Below are 26,746 nucleotides of genomic sequence, written 5' to 3' on the forward strand. Positions count from 1 at the left end.
TTACCTGGCCCTGCAGAAAAGCAGTCCTGAGGAACGTGAGAGAATGATTAAACAGCTAAAAGAAGAGTTACGGTTAGAAGAAGCAAAACTTGTTTTATTGAAAAAGCTACGGCAAAGTCAAATCCAGAAGGAGACCACTACTCAGAAGGTATTTATTTCCTTACAGATACGTGTCTTGTCTTCTAGAGTGGAGGAAAAAAATAAGTAACTGTGGCAGCTGCCATAACCTGTAGGACCCAAGAGAGTTCTCAAATAAAGCATGGCTCACTTCTCATAAAACCTTCCTGAAGTTTGTAGTGCTGTATCCCATTAACCATTCCTTCTTTTTGGTGTTGACAAGACCAAATAACTAGACAGTTTTTCTTATCGACCGTATGCAAAAGCTGAACATCTTTTGAGTAAACTCAGGGACATTTTTGAGTGGAATGAACTCCAAATTGCTAAGCACTGTCCAGTCCAGAGGTAGCTGGCATGAGTGTGCATTTGGAGGAGATTCTCATGCATAACTTCACCTGTCAGCACCTCTGTTGAAGCATTTCCATCCCCACCACTGGGAGTTGTGACCGAGGGCCGAGCTCTGCTGTGTGGCACAGATCTGGCTTCCAGCTCCCACTGCTTGCAGCCAGCTTGTGGTTATGTCAAGAAACCCAGGCAGCCTAAAAGGAGAGGCTCAGCCCTCCCACCCTGACCCCCTTCCCTTCCTCCCCACCCCTCGTATCACACGTGTGCCTTCCAAACTGCTGGGAGGACTGTTTTCATTGGAAACAAACCCAGAAAAAAGTCTGTTTTTTTGCCAGAGGAGCTGCCTTCTGCTTGTGCTGTTCACGCTGCCACCGAAGGGTAGAGGTGGAGGCAGGCAGAGGGGGCGTGCAAGCACCCCACGCGAGGCTCTGAGTGAATTGAGCACCTGTAACAATGGCAACTGAACTATTTTATGTTCCAGCCCGTGTGATGCTGACTTGGATTTTGTGTTGGGAGGGCGATGTGTAGGTTTTAAGTGTGCTTCACGCTGCAGATGGATATTAACACCTCTCTGTTGGCTGGTTTGGGTTGTTTTATTGGTGTCTGTCTCCTGGATGTCCGAGTGCCTCAGTAGATGGAATTAAAAGCAATGCAACAAGTACCCACATGGCACAATTCCCTGCTGAGAGATGAACTCTGGATGTTTGACCTAAGTAGGGAGAAATTCATATTCTGAACTAAATATCTGAAGTCTTTTTCCGTAACTTTTTTCACTTTGTTATGCTTGAACCGAATTTGTTGAGACCAGCAGTAACGGTGAATGAGACTGAAGCAGGCTGCAGGCCGAGACTGCTAAAATAGATTTCTACGTTGCTGTGCTTTTGGTGTGGAGGCTCTTTTTTTTTTTTTTTCTGGTATAATCTTTTCTATACTTGCCTAATAACTTCTTCATTTAAATACGCATGTTGAGGTGCTCAGAGGAAGAAAGGGCTGGGGGAGGGGGAAAGCCACGAGCCTTGAAGATTCTCTTACTAAGGCGCAAGGAGGTAAAACGCTTTTATTCCCTTAGCTTCTGTGATTCTGCTTTACACCCTTACACTCCTCTGCTTTCTTTCTGGTTTTTTTTTCCTCTTCCAGCCTGCTGGTTCCTCTGGGAGTGCTGTGGCCACCCCTCCGCCCTTGGTGCGGGGCACGCAGAGTGTTCCTGCTGGCAAGCCGTCCCTGCAGGTCAGTGGGAAGGGCCAGGCTGCCAGGTCTAGGGCCCGGAGCGGAGAAGGGTGCGCAGTGCAGGAGAGGCAGCCCCAGCACCTTAACGACTGGCATCCGGGTGGAATTTCTCCCTAAAAAGATCCGGGGCTAACTCCCGCCAACCCCACTCTTAAGCTTTCTTTTTTTAAGAACGATTGGGGTGGGAGATAGAGGTAGGATGTCCCACGCAGGTAGCTCTTAAAAGCTCATTTTTCAGTGGCTGAGCATCCTTAAGGGCCTCATCCACCCTGCTGTGACATACACACAGGTTACCGGTGCTAATGACCTCTGGCAAAAGAGGGTGTCACGGAGTTCTGTCCTATTTCTACTGGGGTAACCTGTTGTCAAACCCTCCAGGTACCCAGTTGTGTCCTCAGTGTGATAAACTGTAAGAACTGAGCAAATCTAAGGCTTTCTTTTTTGGCTCGGTGGCTGAATGGCACACGATGGTAAGAAAGGTCTTGGTTCAGGCTAAATTAAGTGTAATGCTGGAAAGCCTTGGGGAGGGGAAAAAAAGCAGAGGGGATTGATATCTGTCAGCCTAATCTGCCTCCCGTCTAGTATCTTGTTTCACTTTTGGATTTGAGACATTTCTGGTTATTTACCATGGGCTGATTTGAAACAAATTTCGGAACTGTTTCAGCACATAATGCTTTAATTTGGAAAACTCCAGCTCGTGTGAAAAACCCCGAGCGTGCTCTATCTGAGGGTTGGGGTAAATTTGCTCTCCGTTTAGGAAACGTTCCCAAAACTTACAGCAATCTGCCAGTTTGAGTAATCTCTTCCTTGAGGCGAGTTGCCTTCACTGAAGACAGCACTTTCAGAGGAACTGGACCACGAGTTAAATCTGCAGCGAACAGGCAGTGAAACTCCAGTTGTCTGTGCCGTTTGGCAGAGCAGAGAGCTGGGAGCCAAGAATCCAGAATTCCAGTTATTCTGTCTAATTCGTGGTGTTTGGGCAAATTAACCTAACCTCCGTCTGCTTTGGCTTGTGAAAACTCTATTAATTCCTGCGTGTAGCAGTTGAGGTAACATTTGGTCTTCGGTTGAAAGGCATAACAGAAGGGGACCAAACTCCCCCCGTGCCTAAATATGCACGTGTGCACGCACATAATTCATGAAAATGGGAGCCTCAGTGTTTTCAGAAGTCTTAATTCGTGGGTGATGGTCAGTTTGGGGCTGGAATTAGGGAAGTGGCGAGCTGTGCAAAGCCACATGAACAGGACGGAGAGGTTCGGTGCTCTTTGAGCAGAGCCTCTCTGGCGAGGCTGCGTAGCCTTAGCGGTCTGCAGGAATGTAAGCGATGCATGGAGCTGTGTCACCTTTTATTGCACTGTGAGAAACTTTCAGGGTTTGATGCAGTCTGCAGCCCCAAAAACAAGGGCAGCAGTGTTTCAAACCTCTTTCGCTTGACTTCTTTTCTTTTTCATATGTATTTTTTTAAAGCTTTTCTCCCTTTCCTGCCTCCTCTTTCCTTCCTGCACACATGCATACGCCCAGTCTGCTCACCTCCCCAGGTTCCTGCATCTCCAGCTTCTGTCTGCCTGTGCTGCTCCTTGAAGCCAGCCGTGTGTATTTCCCTGTTCTCTTCCTCCCCACACACAAAAAAATGAAGTTTTTGTTGGTTGTTTGCTTGGTTTTGTTTGCTTGCCTTGGAACACAAGCTGCGCTGAAGCCAGCCTGGCCATCTCTTGTCCCTACAGTCTTTGCAACCCTGATGCTCCAGACAGATGTTGCATTCATCACATCAGCCAGAGAGGAAAGCTGCTCGTGTTTTTACCCCATGCTTCATCCTCCTGTTATGGCATGCCTCTTTTGGTGTCTTTCAGCACAGCAGTGCTGGAGCTATTGAATTTTGTGGGGGTGGCAGAAGAAAATGTTGTTGAGGGCTGCGCTTTACCTTTTGAATTCTGTGCAGGATGTGAGAGAACAATTCCCGAGCACGTAGCCTGACTGCCATCGTGTCCTTACCTATGTCTGTATTGCTGCCTAAGATTTCAGATAGTGCTTTATTGGCACGCTAGGCAACAGAAGAGAGCATGCATATAAATGCACCAGAATGAAAAAATGCAAATAAACTGTCCTCTGTTTTGCAGACCTCTTCTACACGTATACCGGGCACTGTTATTCCTCCTCCGTTGGTCCGTGGTGGGCAGCAGACTTCTTCAAAACTAGGAACTCAGCAAAACACACAGATAGTAATGCCGCCTCTTGTCAGAGGAGCGCAGGTATTTGCTTTGTGGTGCATCTACTCTGTTTTTCTGGAATGTGTCTTACCTATTTTCCTAGTTATCCTCCTCGTCTGGAGGGATCTTGTGAAGTTCTTGCTGGAATTTCTCAATATGTTTAGAGATCCTGCCGCTGAAAGATCCTACATCGTTGTAGCTCATGCTTTTGTGCTGTCCCATAACACTCTTGGTGAACCATGAGAAAATCCCGTGGTGATGCGGGATGCTGCCTTTACCTGCATAGCTTCTGATAGCTTCTTCCCTCGGCTGCACCAGAGAATTGTGTGTGCCTTTATTGTGAAAGCTAACTTAGGGGCTTCCAGCTTCACCTGGCACTTAGGAGAGCAGAGGAAATTAAACACAGTCCCTTACTCCTGCTTTTTTTTTTTTTTTTAACATTATTCTTTCTGTCATATCAATTTCACCTTTTCAAATGCTAAAACTCACTTTTTTCCCTCATTGTGTCAGTCTTCAGATTGAATAAGAGCTGCTGAAATGAGATAGTCAACTGGAAATCTGGAAGTGCCGCTTTGCAGGGACTTTATCACCTGTAACAGAAAACTGCGGTGTCACTAGAGGAGTAGGAAAGCAATGTTCAATTTGATACAGTCTTCTAGAACTATGGCTTCTGTGGAGGACTGAGAAAAAATATTTCCTTGTTAAATGAGGATTTATTTTGCAGTGAAAGGTCTGCTTTTATCTATTGCATAGCCAGCACTAAAGAGGAAGGTAGAGCATTTGGTATTTCATTTTCTTTCTGTTCTGATTATGGAGAGAACCTCATTCTGAGAAATAGCTTTCCTAATGCCTTTAAAATGAAACAGGCTTAACAACTACACGTTGGAAATGAAAGAAATTTGACTTGGAAACTTGGATTTTTGGCACAGCTCTTTTGGCCCTCACGTATGAGCGTCTCTTTTGATGCTGTGTTCTTCTTGTTTCATTTTGACGGAGGGAAAGGGAAAAACATCGCATTTTGACCCAAATGTTAATCGTCACGCTTTCTTTGCGTTCCCTGCCTTGCCTCATTTCCACTGGGTCACGTCATCCCATTTGATTCCCCCCACTTACTTCCCGCTGTCTAATCCTCCCCATCGTTCATGGCACCATTGCATCAGCCCATTTCTGTGTCTTCCCAGCAAATCCACAACATCCGACAGCACTCCAGCACGGGGCCACCTCCGCTGCTGCTGGCGCCACGGGCATCGGTCCCCAGCGTACAAATTCAGGGGCAGAGAATTATCCAGCAGGGGCTGATCCGTGTCGCCAACGTTCCCAACACCAGCCTGCTTGTCAATATCCCGCAGGTGAGTTTTATGCTGTACTTTGTGCCAAATTGAACTTTAATCCCAGAGGAACAGAGCTGGGACGGTTGTGATTACTGATTGTCCAGTTCCTGCATCTACTTGGCCCAGCCTGCTCTCATCTAACGGGTGCAGGTGCTTATTACTACAGTTGTCTTGCTCCGTTTTCTTCCCATTCTCTGGTCACATTCACCTCCTGTACATAGGAATGAAGAAAACCATTACAGATTATTGGGAAGAAATACATATTTCAGTGAACTGAGTGTCGCACCTCATTTTGCATTTGGTATTTCAACATGAAACTGTCCCTTAGAAGGTTTTTTTTCCCCCCTCTCTAGGAGTGTAAACAGTGTTCTAGTAAACAGAGCTCAAAATGAGGTAGAGATAAAAATTTTAGAGATAATAAAGGCACCCTGCCTCCATCACACACCCCGACAGCCCTAAAGCAACCCCCAGTTACCCTCCTGGGGCCGCAACGGTGGAGCCGGGGAACCCCAAACCATTTGGCCCTTGTCACTGAGCTGTGTCCTGTTTCCTCCCAGGCCTCTCCGACTTCAATCAAAGGTACAACTGTGACGTCTGCTCAGGCGAACGCTACTACGACCAGCGCTGCTTCTATCGTCAACTCCAACGACTCGCCAGCCAGCCGGCAAGCCGCCGCCAAGCTCGCCTTGCGGAAGCAGCTGGAGAAAACGCTGCTGGAGATCCCTCCTCCCAAGCCGCCTGCGCCAGAGATGAACTTCCTGCCGAGCGCAGCTAATAACGAATTTATTTACTTAGTTGGGTTGGAAGAAGTTGTGCAGAACTTGCTGGAAACTCAAGGTGAGATGGCGTTAAAAACGTGCCTCAAAGGTGAGGAGAGAACCGTTTCCATCTAGACTTCGTCAAAACAGCAGGCAGCAAAGAGTGTCAGGCTTTCCTGGATTAAATTTCCATAGTCTGTCTAATCTGGGATTAATTTTTGTTAACGGTTGTTGAATTGCTTTATTTAACTGTGAAATTCTAGGGTTTCACAATGATTTCTCACAGGCTATAGGCAGCATTTGTAAAGATTTCTCTAAAATACGTCGAGGACGGGTGATTTCCTATCACTCACTTCTGTGTCCATCACCACAGAATTCTCTCTGAACATTGTTTTCAGCAGTTATCTTTTAAGGATGTTCCTAGGGAGAAATGAGGTTGAGATAGATGGATAACCTGGGGAGACTGCCTCCAAACACATGAAAATCAGCTCTGTTGCCAAGTTCATGTAGAAGGCAAGAGGAGAAATGTAGTTGATTAAAGACTGACTTCTTACCTTCTGTATTCCAGACCTCCTCTCTAGTTAATCAGCTATACTGTATCAATGAAGTAAATAGTTGAGTAGATTTTGCCTTTACAGGTAGCGTCACATTTTTTATAAATCACCTTTGTGGCAGCACTTGCTTTATAATAACTATTTTATTATATATTTATTCATGCTGGAATATTCTTGAGGGTTAAACGTAATTCATTTGTCAAAGCCAAAGATGAGCAGGACTAACCTGGCTGTGTTTCTGCAGGTAAAGTTTCAGTTCCTGTATCATCTCGCGAGCCCTACATGTGTGCTCAGTGTAAGACTGACTTCACCTGCCGTTGGAGGGAGGAGAAGAATGGAACCATTATGTGTGAAACCTGTATGACATCAAATCAGAAAAAGGCCTTGAAAGCTGAGCACACTAACCGACTGAAGGCTGCCTTCGTAAAAGCACTGCAGCAAGAGCAGGAGATTGAGCAGAGGATACTGCAACAGACTGCGTCTCCCGTACAGACCAAGTCAGACCCCATAGTGCAGCACCACTCGCTCAAGCAGGTGAGGCTCTGTCTGCAAGCAGCCACATCGTGGTGGTGATGGGGCAGGGCTCCCGTGGCTCCACGTGTGCTGGTGTTCGGTGTGCAGGCGTGAACCTGTTTTATTTGAGCTTCACAGCGTGTGCTTGGGTGTCAGGTTAAAACTGGGCTGGTTATAGCCCTATTCTGTCATACAGGGACTTGATGTGTCATTCCTCTGTACATGAAGAGCAGAGGTGATGTTTTTCTGAAGAGTCATCGTAATTATCCTGGGGTGTTGAGTTCACATGCTGCAAAGTCTGTTCCTCAACTTTTTTTAGGAGGTACTAAATGAAAAAACTTGCTCCGATGCCAAATACCCAGGAATAAATTTACCTCAGGTAGAAAAAAAAAGTCTGGTTGTGAGCCAGGAGCACGTAATGGTGCTTGTGAAGTTTCAAGGTAATGGGCAACAATCATCTCTGACGGAGACTGGTTCTCATACACCTTGTAAAACCTTCCAGTTGAGAGGAGATGGAAACTGCTTAAGTGCTGCCTGGAGTTGAAATAATCAAGGTACTGATTATTTAGGTCAGGGAAGTGGAGCGTTCCTGGTGTATGGAGGTGCTTACACAGCACGTTTTTGTTGCTGCTTTGCATTTGATTATAATTCCACGTTCTTACAGGTGCTTTCAGAAGCACAGAGCTGATTGTTGTTCTGATCTAGAGATGACTTGTACATTTGAAGCCCTGCATCTAATAACGCATTCCGGGTTTGGCAGAAGAAGCCAAGAAATGAGAAAGAAAAACAGGCAGTTTGGTCAAAGCTATTGTATTTGAAGGAGAGACACGTGCCGTGCCTGTCTTACCATCTGCTCTCTTGCCAGACTTCTAGCCAGATGTCTCGAGGCCCTGGAGCTCCACGGGGAGTGTTGCATGCATTTAGCCAGTCACCCAAGTTGCAGAATGCATCGTCTGCAGCAGCACTTGGGAGTAGGCCAGGTAAGCATGCTGAGAGACCTGTCAGCAAGGGCAGCGCTGCCGCCTGGAAGAAGACTCCCATCAATACAGGTAGATTTTTTTCTAAAGTTTCTTTTCTTTCTACTTACTAGCTGCACTCTGTCCAACAATCATAGTTCTTTGGGTAAGGATGCTTTCTCTTTGACACTTCCTGCATGAAGGCCTGGTGATGCCACAGCTCTGTTCTCCGTGTGGTTGTTGGCACTTGCTTTTGGTATGGTTTGTGCTCCTCGAAAGAGGCAGTCAAGTGCTACCTCATAGAAAGTGCTGCTTTACAGGGTTGTAAATAGGCTAAATAGATGTAATATCAGACTGTTTATCATTGACTCTGTATGCACAGTCAGAACCACGCTGCAGGAGTTGAATTCAGGCATTTAATTCTGACTGTGTTTATTACTCTTTGCTGAAAGCCACATACAATAAATGAGTATTTAGGTAAGGTTACAGTGCATATTCCCAGCATTCCTCAGGTTTTGAACCAACTAAAGTTGTTGCTTTGAACAAATTGAGGTGTTAAATTCTAATTTAATCTTTCCTATATGTTAGGAATCTGACTTGAGAAGAAGCATTAGTTTTCTTATGTGATCATTAGGATCTCTAGGAAGGAAACTTTATTAGCAACTAGCTCTTCTGTGATCTACTTTCTTGCCCAATATTTAATGGATTTATTTTTTTTTCTCCTGACATCTTAATTTATCACGTAAGCATAATTTCATTGCAGAGAGCCCTAGTCTGCTCAAGTCTTCACTCCTGGTATAAAATCTTGCTCCTGTTTGCTTAGATGATTTGGGAAAATTTCATTTTCTGAAGGTGTCTGACCTTCTGTGTCTGATAGTGACTCACGCTTACCTAGCTAATCTGTTTTCATGTGGGCGAAATGTGAGTAGTGCTTTCTTGTCACTGCTGTGTCACCTGTTTTTGCCATACTGTGACACTTGTTCTTCTCTTTTGTATCTCCTCAGGTGGGGCTTTACCTTTTGTTAATCCTAGTTTAGCTGTGCACAAGTCGTCTTCAGCAGTAGACCGCCAGCGTGAATATCTCCTGGATATGATTCCCCCACGGTCCATCCCACAGTCCGCCACGTGGAAGTAATGCAGAGGAATGCCCAAGAGGAAGACTTTCCTGTTTCTGCCATCCTTTTTATACCACATGACAGTGGAATCTGCTTTAATCCCAGCTGGATATGCCCCAGGCTTTATAGGATGCAAGAAGACCACTCCTCATCCCATCGAGTGCTGCTGTCCCTGCTAAGAGAAAATGACACCACGTGGGTGGGAAAAGACTTGAGCTCATTTGGTTATCAGATTCTTGTGATTGACTGATGATGAAGGCTGTCAGGGAAGGGGAAGAATTCTTTTTTTTTTTTTTTTTTTTTTGGCTTTATGTATTTAGTTTGGATTTTTTTGTCACCAGCACAAAAGGAGGACTAAATGACTCTCTGCCTTTGGTTTCGTTTATTAATAACTACCCAATTCACCACGAACACGGTGTTCGTTCGCCGTCGAGCATGGATGTCAGCTCAAGGAGAGAGGAATTTCAACCCGATCTTGCAGATGCATTTAGCGAGCCGAGTTCATGTTTGCTTTTCTTCCCTGCCCCTCCTCCAGCCAGGAAGGCAGTCTACAGATTATAATGTTTTAATGATGAGCTAATGATAAATAAGTGCAAACTCAAATTCCAGTTGAGTATGTTTTTTCTAAGGGACTGGCTACCACCAAAACTTGTCTGGTAGGTGGGAACCAGTGCAGGAGTCTCTCACTTTTGTTGGATTCTGTTTTGAATAGACTTTGAACTGTTGGTAGTCTAAAATCTAATTTACTGAATAGACAAACACCTTTGTTCAGTCTTTCTAATTCAGCGAAGAGCAGTTGGGCCTTTCATACGTTCCCAGAGACTTCAAAGCGAAACTGTTTTTTGATTATTTTCATTTTGGAGAGGTTTATCGTTTTGAGCAATTTTACTCAAAAAAAAAAAAAAAAAAAAAAGAAAAAAAATGAAAAAAAAATGGAAAAAAAAAAAAAAAAAAAGACCAACTAGGAATTCCGGAAGCTGCACGCAATCAGAAGGGGCGAGCGGAGGAGCGGGAGGCCCGCGGTCAGGTAGCGGGCTCCATCCTCCTCCCGTCGCTCCTGGTCGTGCTTGGTGGCCGGGCACGCGCGGGGCAGGACCGCCCGATCCCTCTCGAGTTCCGTTCTTCCAGGCATGCTCTCCTGTCCGTCACCGCAGTATTTCATTTTTGATAGAGCTTTAGGTAACCCTGCTTTAAGGACAGGTTTCTACGTGGTTTTCATAGGTGTCGGGGATTCCACAGGTTTCAGCCCAAATCCATCAGGTCCGGTTGTTTTCTCTTCTCGTCATCCTCTCTCCTTCTTCCCTGTGCTTCTCCCAAATTAAAGTTGAATTCAAGCGGCAGAAATCCATGCCTTACTACTTATGTTGCATATCAGTACTAGAAGTAGTGCTGATGAGAATTATTTGCAAAATTATATATATATCTATATATCTATATATAAAAGAAAAGGGGGGAGGGGGTACTACTCAGTCTCTATGCTGAATCTATTTTCTTAGCAGTCGCCGTTAGATCGAACTAAACCGATAACTGTGTAGGGTTGTCCCTCTTCGGATCTAACTATTGCATAGTGGAAACGAAAACTCATTCATTTTAGCCCCTGTTCTGTTGTGTGAATATCAATATTAGATACTTTGGAAACTGTTCGGTAGTCTAGAAGACCTAGTTTTTGCAAAATGGTATTTGTTGCTGTATAAAGCCCTAGAATTTTCAATTTGACTTCTTTTTTTGTTTGTTTGTTTGTTTTACAAATGTATATTAAGAGCTAATTGGGGATGAGAGGAATTGTTTTGGGGTTTTAATTTTTCTTTTCATTCCGAGATATTTTGGACTGGGAGATGTGGAGAGAGAAATTGAGTGCATTTTATTTTTGCACTTTGAAATATTACGAAATTGTTTCAGTTCCTTACGCGTGTGGAGTTTCCTTGTTGTTTTTTTTTTTTTCTCTTCTGACAAATGCCTGTGTTATCTCATCACTGCTACAGATGTCCAGTACTGTTCAATGACCTGGGAAGAGTGCATTTGTTTAAAAAGAAAAAGCAAAACTTCTCAAAGTAAAATTCAAATGCCATTTGGGGAAGGCTGGGCAATTTCTTAGTGTGTTTTTTTTTTTTTCAGTGTTGGGGTGTAGCTTCAGCATATGCTGATGCTGGAAGAGGGGGAATGGAAAGAGGTGCGGAAGTATTAAAAGAGCCTCTTTTAAAAGCTATGTCAAAACCTTTTTGGATACTGCCAGTTCAGCGCAGCAGCTTGGAAGTCTGAATTTCAGCATAATGGAGAGGGGAGGCTGGAAATCAGTCTTAAAACGATGAGAGAGACCTAGGGTAAGGTTCAGAACTGAAAACAAAAACGAGCCTGCACATACAGCCTTACAAACGTTGCTCCCTCAGCAGTGCTAGACCGCAATTAGCTTCCACATAACATCCTGCAGAGCCCCCCAGGTCCTATTTTATGCATCGGGGCAGAATTGTTTCAAAGGCTTTCAAAGTGAGCAGAAAACATTACGCGGATATTAGGCCGCTGGGATCCAGACCAGTTTTGACATCGTTTTTAATCTGTGGTTCTTGGAGTGTTGCAGGTAACGTAGAGTAAATATTTATTGCATATGTGTTTCTGCAAAGTTCTAGGTAAATACACCGGGAAGACTTGAGTGCTGTTCATGTGTTAAATGCCAGAAGAGTTGCTTCTTCCTTTATAGTCAGAATTACGTATTCAGTTGGGTAGTGTTTAACCAGGCTAGGTAAAGGTATCATGCTAGGTTTAGGTAGTTGTTGAAACACTTGCTGCAGTCTTTCCAGATCTTCTCCTCTTCCCCATCTGTACGTTACCCTTCCTGAGGGGAAAATTTTAAATTAAAAAAAAAAAAAAAAAAAAAAAAAGGAAAAAAAAAAGTCAAGAAAGCTCAATTAGCTCGAATATTCAAAATAATGGTGTTATGGCCTAAAGGTTGAGTTGTTTGGGAATGGTGGAGGAGGGGAGTTGAGACACTTTAAAAGAACAAACCCTTGGTTTCTTTGTACTGCTGTCACGTCTGGGATTCCTGCCACCCTAAGGGCTACTCGTTCCTCTGCAGAGCTGCCCGCGCAGCGTGCGGGCTCTCGAAGAAAAGCCGCGTCGCCGGCCCGCTCCTGGAAAAACACCATTTTCCTTCAAGCTCCCTCAGAACAAGAGACCGACCGTGCTGCTCGATGGCCTGCGTGCACGGCGGCGGCGGCGGCGCGCCCCGGCTCCTGCTTCCCCGACCCTCCACTGCTTCGCTGCAAACTGCTGCATGAGCTGGTTTGACATTGCTCAGATGCTGCTTGCTTCCCCCCTCTCCTGGGGAGAGGGTTAGAGCAGCGTTGGTTCTTGCAAGCCATATAACCTTTCTTTGAGACGTTGCGACTACAAGATTTTATAATACAGTAATAATGACAAATGACTATTGTACTTAGATTTTAGCAACTTGTGAAATAAACCCCTGATTTTCATTTGAACCAGTGTTGCGATGTGGGAGCTGTGTGGTTTTTTTTGAATTTTATTTTTTTTTATATAACCTAATTTATTGTCTGTTGGGTTTCTGAGCGCTGGCTAGGTGGCAGAGCTCCGCTCAGAAACGCGGCGAGTGGCCTGGTTGATTTATTTTTATAGCGCAGCCGACTCGGACAGCTTTTCCAGTTCGTGTAAAGGGTGACTTTGCTAATTTTTGTACTCGGGATTCCTGTAAATGGCATTCCAGCTGTGATACCGAGGAAGATTTTGGTTAATCTTAAATTCCGGATAGGTGGTTGTTGATTTTTTTTTTTTTCTATAGGTGTTTTTTATCATCATGTTAGGAACCATTCATCTGAATCGTCAGACCTAGTTATTACATTTTTTGCTTACTAAGAAGAAAAAAAATTACCAAAGTACAGTTAAGGATTGAAAATGGGGGACTTAGGCTGTAGAAGGGAGCAGAAGAGAGAAGGCTTAGGCAGGTCTTACCAGAAACCCTATTTGGCTCATTTGTCACTTTCTCCTTTTGGAAGGAGGGGGCACAGAAGGCATTTTTTTTAATAATAAAATATATAAATATATAAATATATATATATAATGCAAAAAGACCTCAAGGAACCGCAGTAGTGTTTGTCTGCTTAAGGCAGAGTTACGCTGTATATTGCATTTAGGGAAATAACTTGCATTGTGCTTTTTTTAAAAAAAAAAAATAAGAAAGAATTTATAATCATCTAACAAAGGAGTGTAACAGAGTAACGTTACGCCAGCGCAGGGTATGTTTTTGTCACTCGTATTTATTGTGACTCTAAATCTTTGATAATAAAACGAAAACTTAAAAAAAAAAAAAAAAAATCCCACTAAAACCTGATAGTCAGTCTCAATGGAGGAAGAATCTGAACTCGATAACTGTACATTGTATTGTGAGGGATTTTTAGTATTTGAATGACAATAAACAAATGGACAAACTCTCGCGTCCGCCTCTTCTTTCGGGTGGGTCGCCGGAGCGTGGGCACGCGCCTCGCTCTGTGCACGTCGCCTCCAGGGGATGGTGCTGGGCAGGGGGCTGTAGGTGGCCATCGTGGCTCCTTTGGTCATCGTGTGGTCCCTTACCCCAAAACAAATGAGGATAGGAAAGGAAGGGGACAAGGAGGTGAAGTTGATGCTTTGAAACTGAAAGCTGCAAATGGATCCACGCCTTCTGTGCGATCGCTGCCCTGTGCCTGGCACCCTCTTCCCTGCATCCTGTGTGGCTCGTGGCAGAACCTGACCCCAAGTGATGAGCGTGCAGAAGACGCAGGAAATTCTCCTCCAGTGGTGTGTCCATGCCTTGGAAAAGCAGATGGGAGCTGGAGAGCAGCGGTGGTGGTTTGGTGCTTCCCAACTCCAAGACCCGCACACATCATACGTTGTTCCTTCGCTGCCTGAACAGATGGATGAGCTTGTCTAAATCCCCACCGTAACTCAGCCGAGGTGTGGAAGACCCCAGCGGATCCCTGCCCTCCTGGTAGCGAGCAGAGGGATGTAGATCATGAATTTAACAGGATCGTCGTCATCTGTCCCATCAGCACGTGCCGTGGTGTAAGGAGGAAGGTGCCCTTTGGCTGCGCCCTCGTGAGCCATCCTGATGGAAATCACCACGGGAGGAAAAGTGGCTTGGTTTGGGTGAAAGCAGGAAGAGTTTTTGGCGTCGTAGAACCTGGTTTTGGAAGGGTGAGAGACAAAGTGATGGGAGCAGCACTCAGGTCCTGTGGGTGCAGGCAGACCCCACGCATCCATCACAAGGGAGCGGAGCTGCGCTGGGACAGCCCCAGGACACGTCTGCATCGCTCCCAGCTGAGCCCTGGAGACATTTACTGCTCGTTTGGGGTGGGAGGTGGTGGTTTGGGTCCTTCACAGGCTGCTTCTGTCCTTCCGGAACTGGAAAGCCTCCAGCTCTCCAAAAACACCAGTCCAGGAGCCAGTTGAATTCAAGCTATTTCGTGTTCCTCTGAGCTGTTTAATTGCTGTGCTGCTGGAGGCTCGTCCCAAGTCTTTTTATGCAAAAGTGCTGAAGTGCAGGCTATTGGTGCCGGGCTATTTTGGTACCAGAAGCACAGAGCTGCCGGGGATTAAAGCAGAAGATGATGGCACCAGCTGAGCCTGGCACGCTCGAGGGGGTGGCAGGAGCACGGTGCCATCAGCGAGAACACTGCAGGAAGGTCCTGTGCCCTGGCTTGTCATCTCGTGTGCATTTTGCCTCTGCTAATTTAGGCATTGCTGGCATCCGAGGGGTTAAGTCCACTCCAATCCACCCTGAAAAACTCCCAATTCAGGCTTCTCGTTAGGAAATGCTGCCCCCAGCCCACCCCCACCACCCTCTGGTGCTTTTGGAGGCAGCATCCTGCCCGTGCTGCAGTGCCTGGCGTAAAATCCCCCAGGGAGGGTCGGCGCTGGCCTCTTGTCGGGCACAAAGAGCTGACACTGCTCGCTCCCATCCTACAAGGGCTTGGCCCGATCCCAAAAGCCCTGGCGCGATGCGGTGGCTGCGTAAGAGCGGGGCAGGATTGCATCAGCTCCCACCGCGCTCCCCGGGGCTGGGGACGGCCACCGGTGTGCGGCTGCCTCCTGCTCTGGGATGCGGTGGCTGCTCCGTGTCCTCCTGCACTGCCCTGGGCCACGGGCAGGATGATAAAAGCTGGGGCCAGAGCAGGTGAAAATGGGAAAACCTGGCGCTTCAAACACAGTCCTTGCTTTGAAATACAAGCACTAAGCGAGGGAGCCCCTCTTCTCCATCACTGCAGCCACAATTAGTATAAGGTGTGCCAGTGAATGAATGACAAACGCCCTCTGAAATACAAGTGAAATCTTAAAAGCCTGGTTTTCCTGCTATTTTCCCCTCTCCAGCCCCTGGCCATGATGCTGAACAGCAGCATCGGTGCCTTTGGGGCCGTCTGACATGGGGAAGGGGCGGGTGGCTGGACCTTGCCCTGCCTTTTCCTTTTCCTTCTCCTTGCTCCCGGGCTCCTTTGGATCCGCCTGAGCTGCTCCCCCCAGGCCAGTCGGGTGGGAATGGTGAGCAAGTGCTCGGCAAAGGCCTTAATAGGCGCTTGACTTAATAATTATTTGAACGAGGAATTCCACTCCTAAGGATAAGGGTTTTTTGCGTAAAAAGGGAATTTGTCGTCCAAGACGAGCCGTGCAATAATTACTTCTGAAAAACAAAATTTGTTGGCTTTTTGCAGTAATAATGCCATGAGATGTAGTCACTGCAGGGTGCTCTGCCCGGTGGCTGTCATCTGGCAGAAAAAATCCCAACTCCTTGAAGTCTGGTGCTCAATTTGGAGCAAGGTGAGAGCCTCCTGCTCACCTAATTTCAGGTCTGCGACAGAAACACGCGGGCTGCTGCGAGCTGCGTTTGATCCATGCTTTGGCATGGATGGATGGAGCAAAGGCAACGAGGAGCAGTGGCCCCGGCCGTGTTTTTGGGGCACCCAACCCCAAACACAGCTCCCAGCACGTCCCCGCCTGGGTGCTCTCACCTCTCTCCGTCCTCTTTCTGCTGCCCTGAAGGCTGCTTTTGGGCTGCAGATGGAAAAAGATGCAAGAAAACAGCCGTGCGCTGGGAAAACTGAGCCTTGGGACCCTGCTGCAGGAAACCTGGTGGCCGCAGGGACTACAAACCCCCCGGGGTGACCCAGGACAAGGAGCACGAGGCTGCCCTACACCCGGGGTGCACCCACGCACCCTCACCCCTGCCGCCCGGCCGCCACCTCTCGCATGCTCGCCTCGAGCTCGCCTTGCACGCCCTGGTGACCGCGGCCAAGCCTTCGCCTCCCCCACTTTTCCCAGCACTCCCCGTCCCTGCCCGCGGGCATCGTTTGGCTCCGGCGCCGTGCGCCCCTGCCAAGCGCCTCCGGGGAGGGTGGCTCTGCCCACGCCGCCCGGCTCTGCCCCAGCTGCGGGCAGGGGGTGCGGGGGCTTTGGGGGCTCTGGGGGCGGCTCTGGGGGCTCTGCTTGCTGCTGCCTCAGCCCCGGCTCGCTGCAGCCTCCCCAGCAGCTCGGAGGCCTGTGCCCAGTGGCCTCGGCCAGGCCAGCTGCAAAGTTATTAAGTCCCCACGGCCGCCGAGGGATTACGGGCATGATTAGGGCTTAAGACAAGGGTGACCTCGATCTGGAACACGGAGCTGCTGCAGAGCCGGGGGGGGGACAAAGCTCTGATGGGAGCAGGGCAGAGCCCAGCGCCCTGCGATGCCGTGGCCAGGGCCGCCGCGGTGGCACGGAGGCGTTGGCACAGCCAAGGTCACGGGGGCTCACCGGGGGTCTCCGAGCTACGAGGGCAGGATGCGGCCCCCCTGAGGCTGTCGGGGCTCGGGCTGGGGGTACTGGGGGGGTTGGAGCACAGCTGGGGCTGCCCACGGGGGGTGCAGGCTGCAGGCAGAGCTTTTTGGTGCACTCTGCCACCGCGCTGCTGGCGGGCACACGCGTTTTAGTGCACGCTTTTCAGAGAGGGGGCACACTTGCTGGTGCACACTTGCTGCTGGTGCACACTTGCCCATTGCTGCTGTATTTTTGCCGGTGGCTGAGTGCTTTTGGTGCAGTTTGCCAGCGGGTGCACGCGGGATGCACTGAGCCTGGGTCCTGCTTGCTGCTGGGTGAATGCTTTTGGTGCACGCCTGCTTTGGGGCTGCACGACTTTGGTGCACGACTTTGGTGCAAGCTTACTTGTGGGTGCACAATTTTGGTGCACAATCGTGGTGCAATTTGCTCGTGGGTGCCCAATTTCGGTGCAAGCTTGCTCGTGGGTGCAGATTTTTCGGTGCACGATTTTCAGTGCACGATTTTTGGTGCACGATTTTGGTGCTCGTGGGCGCCCAATTTCGGTGCCCAATTTTTTGGTGCCCAATTTTCGGTGCCCCCCCCGTGGATGCGCCCCTGTAGCTGGACGCCAGGCTGATGGGCCCCACCCCCTCTCCCTCCACCTCCATCGCCCCTTTAAGACCCCCGCGCGCGGCAGCAGCGGGGCGGGGCAGGGGGGCGGGGCAGGGGGGCGGGGCTTCCCCCTCCCTTTGCCGCCTCCGCTACCGCCGCTGCCGCCGGTGGCGGCTTCCGGTGGCGCGCGGCGGAAGTGACGTGCGGCGCGGCGGCCGGGATGGCGGCGCCGAAGGTGAAGCAGGACATGGCGCCGCCCGGCGGCTACGGGCCCGTGGACTACAAACGGCACCTCCCGCGCCGCGGCCTCTCAGGTAGGAGCGGGCCCGGTACCCCCCGGTTTCCCCCCCGGTGATCCCCGGTGCCCGCTGACCGCCGCCCCGCAGGTTACAGCCTCTTCGCGCTCGGTATCGGCAGCCTCCTGCTGGGCTACTACACCATCGTCAAGTGGAACCGGGAGCGCAGGTGGCGTGCGGAGAGCCCCGGTTGCCCCCCGGTGACCCCCGGTGACCCCCGGTTCCCTCCCAGTGACCCTCGGTGACGCCCAGTGACCTCTCGGTCCCCCCCGGTCCCCTCCCGGTGCCCCCCCGGTGACCCCCAGTGACCCCCCGGTCCCCCCCCCCCCCGGTGCCCCCCCGGAGACCCCCGGTTGCCCCCCGGTGCCCTCCCGGTGCCCCCCCCGGTGCCCCCCAGTGCCCCCCCCGGTGACCCCCAGTCCCCTCCTGGTGCCCCCCAGATCCTCTCCCGGTGTTTCCCTCCCGGTGCCCCCCCCGGTCCCCTCCCCCCCCCCAAACCCCCCAGTTCCCCCCATTCCACCCCCTGACCCCCTCCCAGCCCCCCCCCCGGTTCCCCCGAGCCCCCCCCCGGTTTCCCCGAGCCCCCCCCAATCCTGTTTCCCCCCCCCCCCCCTGCAGGCGGCTGCAGATCGAGGACCTGGAGGCGCGCATCGCGCTGATGCCGCTGCTGCAGGCCGAGGCCGACCGCAGGTAGGGCAGCACCGGGGGGGGGGGATGGAAAATCCCGGGGGGGGGGGCTCCGGTGTGACCCCCCCCCTCCCGGTACGACCCCCCCCGGGCACGGCTGTTGCTCTCTTGCAGGATCCTGCGGCTGCTGCGGCAGAACCTGGACGAGGAGGCCAAAATCATGAAGGACGTTCCCGGCTGGAAGGTTGGGCACCGGGGGGGGGCTTTTTAAATTTTTTTTGGGGGGGGGCAGCGCCCCAGGGTCACCCTGCGGTGGGCACAGCGATGGTGTAAATTTGGGGGGGGGCACGGACACCGGTTTTCCCCGAGGTGGCTGCTTGGGGGGCGTGGGTACGGGCTCTACCCCCCCCCCCGTGTGTCCCCTCACCCCCCCGGTGTCCCCCCGCCCGGTGTTTTTCGTTTTTTTTTTCCCCCCCCCCAGGTCGGGGAATCCGTGTTCCACACCGACCGCTGGGTGCCACCGACGCTGGACGAGCTGTACTACCTGCGCCCCCCCGCACAGATGGACGCCGAGAAATTCGGGCTGCAGTACTACGTCTGAGCCCCCCCCCCCTCCATCCGCCACTTGGGGGGGGTCCTTGTGCCCCCCCCGGGGGTCTCCTGTGCCCCCTGGGGGTGTGTCCCCCCCCCTCGAGCACCCCCCATTAAACCCGTGTGGATACGTGGCCGTTTCTGTGTTGTCCTCAATTTTTTACCCCCCCCCCCTAAAATTTGGAAATCCCCCCCCACGTTTATAGGGTGCCCATTTCTCCCCCCCCCCCCCCCTTCGTGCTGCCCCCACAGCACCCAAAGGGGCTGGAGGGGGGGGGGGGGGGGGGTGGTGTCAGGGTGCTGTCCCCCCCCCATATCTCCCATCCTGGGGGGGGCTGAGGGCAGGGCAGGGGCTGCAGCCCCCCCAAAACGTGCTGGGGGGGGGGACACTCCCCAAATCCCCCACCTTGGGGACTTCTCGGTGTCACATTTGGGAGTGGGGGGGCCCTGAAGGTCCTGAGACCCCCCCCGATTGGGGACCTGAGGGTCCTGAGCTCGCCCCTTTGCGCTCACTGCTGCAGCGTCCGCAGGGAGATTGGGGTTAAACCCCCTGGTTTCGGGGTTTTTGGAGGTTTTTTGTTTTGGGTTTTTTTTTTGGGGTGTTTTGGAGGTTTTTTGGGTGTTTTGGAGGTTTTTGGGTTTTTTTGGGTGCTCTGGAGGTTTGTTTTTGGGGCTTTGGAGGCTTTTGGGGTGCTTGAGTTTTTTTGGGGGCTTTGGGGGTTTTTGGGGTGCTCTGGAGGTTTTTGGGGCTTTGGAGGTTTTTTGGGGGGTTTTGGGGCTTTTGTTTTTTTCCCATCACTGGGAGAGGGACGGGGGGGGGGGGGGCGTGTTAAGGGGGGGATTTGGGGCGTCCCCATCACCGCCCCTCCCTACAGAGCTCGTGGGGAGTGGGGGGGGGGGGTCCCAAAGCACCGCCCGCGGGGGCAGCTCCCGGAGGATGGGGGGGCGGGGGGGGGGGGGTCCGGGTGGGGCGGGGGCAACCGGAGCCGCCTCCCCCGGGCGGCACCGCGCAGCTCCGGGGGGGCCGCGCCGCTGCCACCGCTCCCGCAGGGCTCCGCCGGTGCCCCCCAGGTCCCGGTGCGCCCCCCCCCCAGGTCCCGGTGCCCTCTGGTCCCGGTGCCCCCCCCCCCCCCGTGGTCCCGGTATGAGCTCCGTGCCCGGCACCTCCCGGGAGCCCCCCCGGTATCTCAGGTGAGTCCCAGCCGGTCCCGCGGACCCCCCCCCCAGCCCCGGGGATGTTTGTTTTTTTTTTTGGGGGGGGGGGGTTATACCGGAGTCCTGCCCCCCCCGGTGCCCATCTCCGTGCCGCCGGCCCCCTCCCGGTGGTGCTGAGCCCCCATCCCCACCGGGACTCGCTGCAGGAGGGGGGGGGGGGGCTGCAGCCCCCGGGGTGCCCCCCCCACCGGGCTGGGAGCCCCCCCCGGAGCAACCGGGACCCCCCCGAACCCTCCAGGGGATGCGAACGGGACCCCGGGTGGGCTCTGGTGCTCTGCGCCCCCCCCCCCCCAGCCCCGGGATGCTGCAGGTGGCGGTGGGGGGGGGGGTCGGGACCCCCCCCCGGATGCTCCGAGCCCCCCCACCGGGACCCCCCCGGTCCCCTCCGGCGCTCCCGAACCTCTCCGGATGGGGACGCGGCACCTCGGGGCCCCCCCGCGTGTCCCCTCCGGGGGCACCCAAGGGTGCTGCCGGCTCGGCCCCGACCCCCCCAACCTTCCGAGCCCCCCCCACCCCCAAAAAAACCCCCCCGAGCCGCGGGGGCCGGTACCCAAACGCCTCGGTTGCCAAAGCAACCGCATCCCGGGTCGCCATGGCTGCGGCACGGAGCGGGGGGGGGGGGGCGAACGGGGACCCCCCCCCAAAATGGGACAGGGGTTGGGGAATGGGGAGGGGGTGCGGATTTGGGGTACGGAGCCCCCCCCCCCCCGGGGTGCCGGGGGGAGCGGGCAGGGAGGTGACACCGGGGGGGTGCCCTCCGCCATCCTGTGCCCCCCCCCCCCCCACGAGGTTTTGTCCTCCCCCAGTTTGTGGAGGTTGGGTTAAACTGGGCCGGACTGGGCTGTGCTGGGTGTCTCTGAGCCGGGGGGGGGGGATCAGAGCCGGGTTTGCCCCCCCCCCCCCCCGGGACATCCCTCTGGGGATCCTACAGGTCCCATGGGGACGGCACAGCGCGGCGCTGGGGGCTGTGCGCTTTTTGGGGGGGGGCAGCTCCCAAACTGGGCACCAGTCCAGGGCTGTGGCAGCCCAGTGATGTCCCCCCCCCCCCCCGGGGACAAGGACATCGGGATCGGGCCCAGCTTTTCCCTGCCAGCAGCAATTAGGGGCGATTTTTGCCCCCCCCCCCCCCCCCCGCATCCCGAGCGCCAACACAGCTGCGGTGGGGCCGGCCCCCAGCGGCTGCTGCCAACGCGGGGGGGGGGGACCTCGGGGCTGGATGTGTCCCCGTGTTGTGTCCCCCCACCCCTTCCAGTTTGCCCACAGCACCCCGCTGTGTGGGACTGGGGCCGGGCTGGGACTCACTAGAGGGCACCAAAGGATTGGGAACTGGGATGGGACTGGGACTGGGATTGGGATTGGGATGGGGATGGGATTGGGATTGGGATTGGGATGGGATGGGAACTGGGATGGGACTGGGATGGGGATGGGATGGGGATGGGACTGGGATTGGGATGGGGATGGGATGGGAACAGGGATGGGGTCGGCCAGCACTTGGGGACCTGTGGGATCTGCCAGGGTATCCAGGGGGTGTATGGGGGGTCTGTGGGGTCAGCCAGCACATCAGGGGTCTATGGGGTCTGTCAGGACAGCCAGGCTGTGGGGTCTGTGGGGTCTGTGAGAATGGCCACGGCATGTCACGTCTATAGGGTCTATGGGGTCTTGCAGAGGGTCCAGGGGGTGGCGTGGTACGGGACCTGCTGGGACATGGGGTCTGTGGGGTCAGCCTGGGTTGAGTGAGCCCCCCCCCCGCAGCCAGGTACCCCCCAGGACCCCGTCCCCATCCCCTCCAGCTCCTGGGGCTGGCACCACACCAGCGTCCCCTCCTACAGCCTGGACCAAGTGAGGTGTGCACCCCAAAATCAGAGCCCCGGATCCCATTGTGTAATGATCCCATCACACCCCCTGCTCACACCTGACACCCTCAGCACCCCGTAGTCCCACAGCACCCATGGGTGCTGCCACCGGCACCGTGCCGGGGCTCCCCGGGGGCTTTAAGTTTTCCTCCCGGCGCTTTGGGGAGCTTGATGCTGGCTTCTCCCCGGGGCTCCGATTTCCCCGTCCCTCCCCTAAAAATCGCGGCAGCCGCCTGGACGCGGCACGCGCTGTTCCCATCCGCGGCGCAGGTGAGCCAACAGATGTCAGCAATTATTGTCCGACCCCAGGCTCCCCCGGCCCTGCCAGCTCCCGGGCTCGGCAGCGGGTGAACAACCGCGGCATTGTTCGGCTTTATGTAACGGCGCGAGAGCCCGGAGAGCCCCGGGGACGCTGCCAGGGCCGTGCCTCGCACGAAAAAACGGCCGCGACCCCGCGCTGCACCGCTGCCAGCCCCCAGATTGGGCACGTGGCAAGCCCAGGGATCTCTTTCCACGCTCACCTGGTCCCCAGTTTCTCCCCGAAAACGCGTGCCCCCTGCCCTGACCCGCTGGTGGGTGTCCCCCGGGGGATGCCCGTGGTCCCGGGGATGGAGCGGGGTCCCCAAGGGGCTCGGTGAGCGCCCCGGGGACGTCCCCGTCCTCAGCGCCGCCCGATTCCTCGCAGCAAGGCGGAGGCGGAGGCCATCGAGAAGGAGCTGCTGGAGGATTACCGCTTCGGGAGGCAGCAGCTGATCGAGATCTGGGGACACGCCTGTGCCATGGCCGTGACCAAGGTGAGGGAGGCAGCAGGGCTGGGGACACCCCGCCAGGGACAGGGGCTTCGCTGCCAGCCCCGTCCCGTCCCATCCCATCCCCATCCCATCCCCATCCCCATCCCCATCCCATCCCATCCCATCCCATCCCATCCCATCCCATCCCATCCCATCCCATGGTGCTGACACCTCTGGGCACTGCCTGCCCTCGCTGCGTGCAGGCAGGAGGGTGCCGGGGGGCATCCAGGGGGGCTCATCGTGACCTGGCACCGCTCTTGCTGGGAGCCTGGATGCTCGAGCTGGGTGTGAAGAGGAGGAGGAGGAGGAGGAGGAAGCAGCGATGCTCCGGGCAGTGGAGGTGCAGCACCAGGGGCAGCTTCGTGCCTCAGCAGGGTGGCGAGCTCTGCTCCCTGGCTCAGCTTTTCCATTCGAGGCGTCGGGGCCGCTCTCTGCCCTCCCCTTGTTTAAGGGCACAGACTTTGCCCGAGGAGCAGAAATATTTGGGTGTCGGAGCCTCGGCGCAGCCTGTGGTCAGCGGGGCTGGCTCAGCCCCACGCCTCTCCCCCGGGGCACCCACAGGGCGCAGCATCCCCAGCTCCACCGTGAGCATCCTCCTCCTCCTCCTCACGGGTACCACGAGCTTGGGCATCCCCAGGGACCCCCAGCATCGTCCCCTTCCCCGGGCTGCCCCCAGCGCATCCCCAGGAGCCCCGAGGCAGCTGGAGATGTGCTCGGGGCCGCAGCCAAAGGCAGGGCCAGGGCTGGGCGAGCGGGGCTGTGTCCAGCGCAGCAGCGGCTGCGAACTGGCCGTGCTGCCTCTCGGGGCTCCGGTGTTTGGATTGAAGCAGGAGCCAGGCTCGGCGAGCAGGAAAAAATCCGTCAATGGATAAACAGAGCCTCCCTGGGCAGGCTGCTGGTATGTGGAGCGCCGCCGCCTCCCAGCAGGCTGGCGGGGAGCCCCGGCCCGCTGTGGGCACCGTCCTCATCCCATCATGGGCACCGTCCTCATCCCATCATGGGCACCATCCCCGTCCCACCATGGGCACCATCCCTGTCCCACGTGGGCACTGTCCTCATCCCACCATGGGCACCATCCCTGTCCCACGTGGGCACCATCCCCATCCCACCATGGGCACTGTCCCCGTCCTGCTGAGGGCACCGTCTCCATCCCACCATGGCACCATCCCCATCCCATCACCTGCACCATCCCATTGTGGGAATCATCTCTCCAGCCACGGCACCATCCCCAATCCACCATGGTCACCATCCCTGTCCCACCACGGTCCCCATCCCCGTCCCACCACGTGCCATTTTCCACCCAAGCCCTGCTCCCCCTTTCCCCTGTTCCCTGCCACCTCCCCGGCACCGGGTGCCACCCCAGGGTCCCCCCAGGGGCTGGGTGCCCCGGTGCCACCCCCGTCTCCTCTGTCCCAGGCCTTCCCGCTGCCGTCCCTCCCGCGGAAGCAGCCCACGGTGCTGGTGGTGTGCGGCCCGGCGCAGAACGGTGCCATCGGGCTGGTGTGCGCGCGGCACCTGCGGATCTTTGTAGGTATCTTCCTCCCCTCCTCCTCCTCCTCCTTGAGCACCCGCCGGGCCCCAACGCTGCCTCTCCGCCACGCAGGACTACGAACCCACCATCTTCTACCCCAAACGCTCCCCGGACCCCCTGTACCGGGACTTCACCACGCAGTGCGAGAAGATGGACATCCCCTTCCTCTCCTACCTCCCCACCGAGGTGAGCCCAGGCAGGAGCTGCCCCCCCCCTCGCTGCCTGACGTGCCTCACCTTATTATCTCATCATTACCGTTGTTATTTCCCCCTCCTGGCTCTGCTGGGAGCCCGGGGATGCCATGAAATCCAGCGGGCGGCCGCCGCGCCCCGCCGCCGGCCCTGCCTCCCCGAGCCCCCGGCTCTGTTGTTGTTGGAAGCGCCGGCCTCCCTCGGAGGAATGTGACCTGAAATTGCTGTCCTGGCTGGCTGCGTGCTGCGTTTCCAGCCCGTTGCATCCCTCTCTCTTTAACTGGGGGGGAGGATTTATTTTTTTTTCACCACTTGCTGCGCGCATCCAGTGATGGAGGGGAAAGGGATGCCCCCGTTGGCACCGTTCCTACGCTCCGGGGGTGGGTGGGGGGGCTTGGGGACCCCCCCCCAGCTGCCTGTTGTCTGTCCCCCCCCCCCAGGTGCAGCTGATCAACGATGCCTACAACGCCGTGGTGGACGCGGTGCTGGGCGCCGAGGCGGAGCTGGGCGAGGGGAGGGGGCCCTGTGCCGGCATCCTCGCCACCCTGAAGCACGTCCGCATCCCCATCGTCAGCCTGGACGTGCCCTCAGGTCCGGCCCCGCGCTCGAGACGGGGTTCCCCCCAGCCTGGATTTGTCACCCTGCCCACCCCCGGTGTCACCCCCAGCGCGGGGACAGCCCCGGGGACCCCCCGCCGCCCCCGGCTTGGCAGCGTCCCCGCGGTTTTGCCAGCAGCGAGGTTCTGGCGGCGGCTCTCTGAGGATGCATTCAGGGCATCTCCAATAAATAACAAACTCCCCGAACTGAGACATGATGTAATTTGAAAACACCCGGGTGTCTGGTGGCCAGGCCTGGAATTGCCATCACCCCCCCCCCCCTTCGTTCTCCCCCCTCCCTCCCCGCCTCTCTCCGCCGCAGCCTCTGCCGGAGGAGCAAACAGAAGCCTTCGACACGGCAGCTGGTGAATCCCCACCAAAAAAAACCCTGCGCCGTGCCAGGGCTGCTCGCAGGGACGGTGCAGAGGCAGGATGAGGCCAGAGCCATGCAGGGCAGCCGTGGTGGTGCTGGGTTCTGGGGGGGGGGGGCTCCGCATCCCCCAGCCCCACATCTCCACCACCTCGCGGCATCCTCCGCCAGCGCGCAGGCTCGCTGCCCCCTCGGCCACCCCCCGACCCCTTTCCCTGTGTCTCTCCACAGGGTGGGACGTGGAGGCCGGGAGCAGCAGCGGGATCAGCCCCGACGTCCTGGTGTCGCTGATGGCACCCAAGCAGTGCGCCCGCCGCTTCCTGGGCCGCCAGCACTTCGTGGCCGGCCGCTTCGTGCCCTACGACGTGCAGAAGAAGTTCGAGCTCAACCCGCCCGAGTACCCCGGCACGGAGTGCGTGGTGCCCCTGTGAGCCCCGGCAATAAAGGGCTGGCAGCTCCTCGCCGTGCTCAGTGTCTGCCTGGGGACGTGGGACGAGTGTCGGTGGGCTCCCAAGGGTGGCCGGGGGGTCCCTGGCGCAGCCGCGTTGTCCCCATGGTGTGGCACCGTGATGGGGAAGGAGCCGGTCCCCATCCCCGTCACCCCATGGTGCTGGGCTGAGCGACCCCAGGGGTTAATTAATGGGGAGGGCAGTGACGAGCCAGCACTGGGACTGTCCCCATGTGTCCTAGCAGCTAGGGGAAAGGGTGTCCTCAGCCCCAAAGTGTCACTGGGGACCTGGATCCCCAACAGTGCAGCCCCCGGTGCCGGGAACCCCGTGCCCTACAGCAACCTGGGTTTTGGGGAGCGCATCTCAGGGATGGGGCCAGCAGGGCTGCGGTGCCCAACCATGTCTAACCACGATTTGGGGCAGCGCTGGGCTCCCCGCTCAGCCCCTCCCTGGGTCCTTCACCCCTTCTATCAAGGGCCCGACGGGGCCATGGGTGCCGCGAGCTCCGCGCGGTCTCAGCTCGCTGGCGGGGCGCTCACACGTGGCCCAGGTCACGGCGCGGGCGCCCACCGGCCGTGCCCAGGCGCGGCGGTGCCAGGGGAGGGTTGGCACCCCGGCGCCGACCGCATGAGCTCAGAGGAAGGGCTTTCTCGGCTTTTTCCCTTCCCTCCCAGCCGCATTCCCCAGCGCATCCAATTTTAGCAGCTTTGCAAAAAACAAACCCTCGAGTTTAC

At 55.1% G+C, this 26,746-nt stretch overlaps 3 protein-coding genes across 8 annotated transcripts in view; all 3 read left to right on the forward strand.

The window, feature by feature from the left end:
• GATAD2A (GATA zinc finger domain containing 2A) overlaps nt 1-12,596 on the forward strand; it is a 62,758-nt gene extending 50,162 nt beyond the window's left edge. For 3 of the 6 annotated variants that reach the window (XM_084302903.1, XM_084302904.1, XM_084302905.1), the window contains exons 5-12: nt 17-148; nt 1,600-1,689; nt 3,807-3,938; nt 5,078-5,245; nt 5,785-6,064; nt 6,784-7,073; nt 7,918-8,101; nt 9,013-12,596. In XM_084302903.1, the coding sequence (XP_084159029.1) occupies nt 17-148; nt 1,600-1,689; nt 3,807-3,938; nt 5,078-5,245; nt 5,785-6,064; nt 6,784-7,073; nt 7,918-8,101; nt 9,013-9,143 (1,407 nt within the window). In that variant the 3' untranslated portion in view covers nt 9,144-12,596. Of the gene's footprint in view, nt 1-16; nt 149-1,599; nt 1,690-3,806; nt 3,939-5,077; nt 5,246-5,784; nt 6,065-6,783; nt 7,074-7,917; nt 8,102-8,142; nt 8,175-9,012 lie in introns of all 6 variants that reach the window. The other 3 variants (XM_084302908.1, XM_084302906.1, XM_084302907.1) reach the window with 3 other exon arrangements.
• A 5,063-nt stretch (nt 12,597-17,659) lies between these two features.
• On the forward strand, nt 17,660-19,150 carry NDUFA13 (NADH:ubiquinone oxidoreductase subunit A13). The gene is made up of 5 exons (XM_084302768.1): nt 17,660-17,816; nt 17,889-17,967; nt 18,417-18,488; nt 18,600-18,669; nt 18,907-19,150. The coding sequence occupies exons 1-5, from the start codon at nt 17,723-17,725 to the stop codon at nt 19,024-19,026; spliced, it is 435 nt and encodes a 144-aa protein (XP_084158894.1). The 5' UTR covers nt 17,660-17,722; the 3' UTR covers nt 19,027-19,150.
• A 1,010-nt stretch (nt 19,151-20,160) lies between these two features.
• On the forward strand, nt 20,161-25,994 carry YJEFN3 (YjeF N-terminal domain containing 3; the record flags this gene model as incomplete). Its single annotated transcript, XM_084302544.1, has 6 exons — nt 20,161-20,207; nt 22,770-22,878; nt 24,292-24,402; nt 24,479-24,592; nt 25,038-25,188; nt 25,795-25,994. The coding sequence occupies 6 exons, from the start codon at nt 20,161-20,163 to the stop codon at nt 25,992-25,994; spliced, it is 732 nt and encodes a 243-aa protein (XP_084158670.1).
• Nucleotides 25,995-26,746: the final 752 nt, after the last annotated feature.

The sequence above is a fragment of the Netta rufina genome (assembly GCF_964035555.1).
Source record: "Netta rufina genome assembly, chromosome: 28".
Lineage (NCBI taxonomy): Eukaryota > Metazoa > Chordata > Aves > Anseriformes > Anatidae > Netta > Netta rufina.

What these genes read in the sequence shown, in the direction of transcription:
- NDUFA13 (XM_084302768.1), top strand. Translation starts at nt 17,723, where the DNA reads ATGGCGGCGCCGAAGGTGAAGCAGGACATGGCGCCGCCCGGCGGCTAC. An exon ending in CAGGCCGAGGCCGACCGCAG is followed by an intron (nt 18,489 to 18,599) that starts GTAGGGCAGCAC and finishes GCTCTCTTGCAG; the next exon opens with GATCCTGCGGCTGCTGCGGC. An exon ending in AGGACGTTCCCGGCTGGAAG is followed by an intron (nt 18,670 to 18,906) that starts GTTGGGCACCGG and finishes CCCCCCCCCCAG; the next exon opens with GTCGGGGAATCCGTGTTCCA.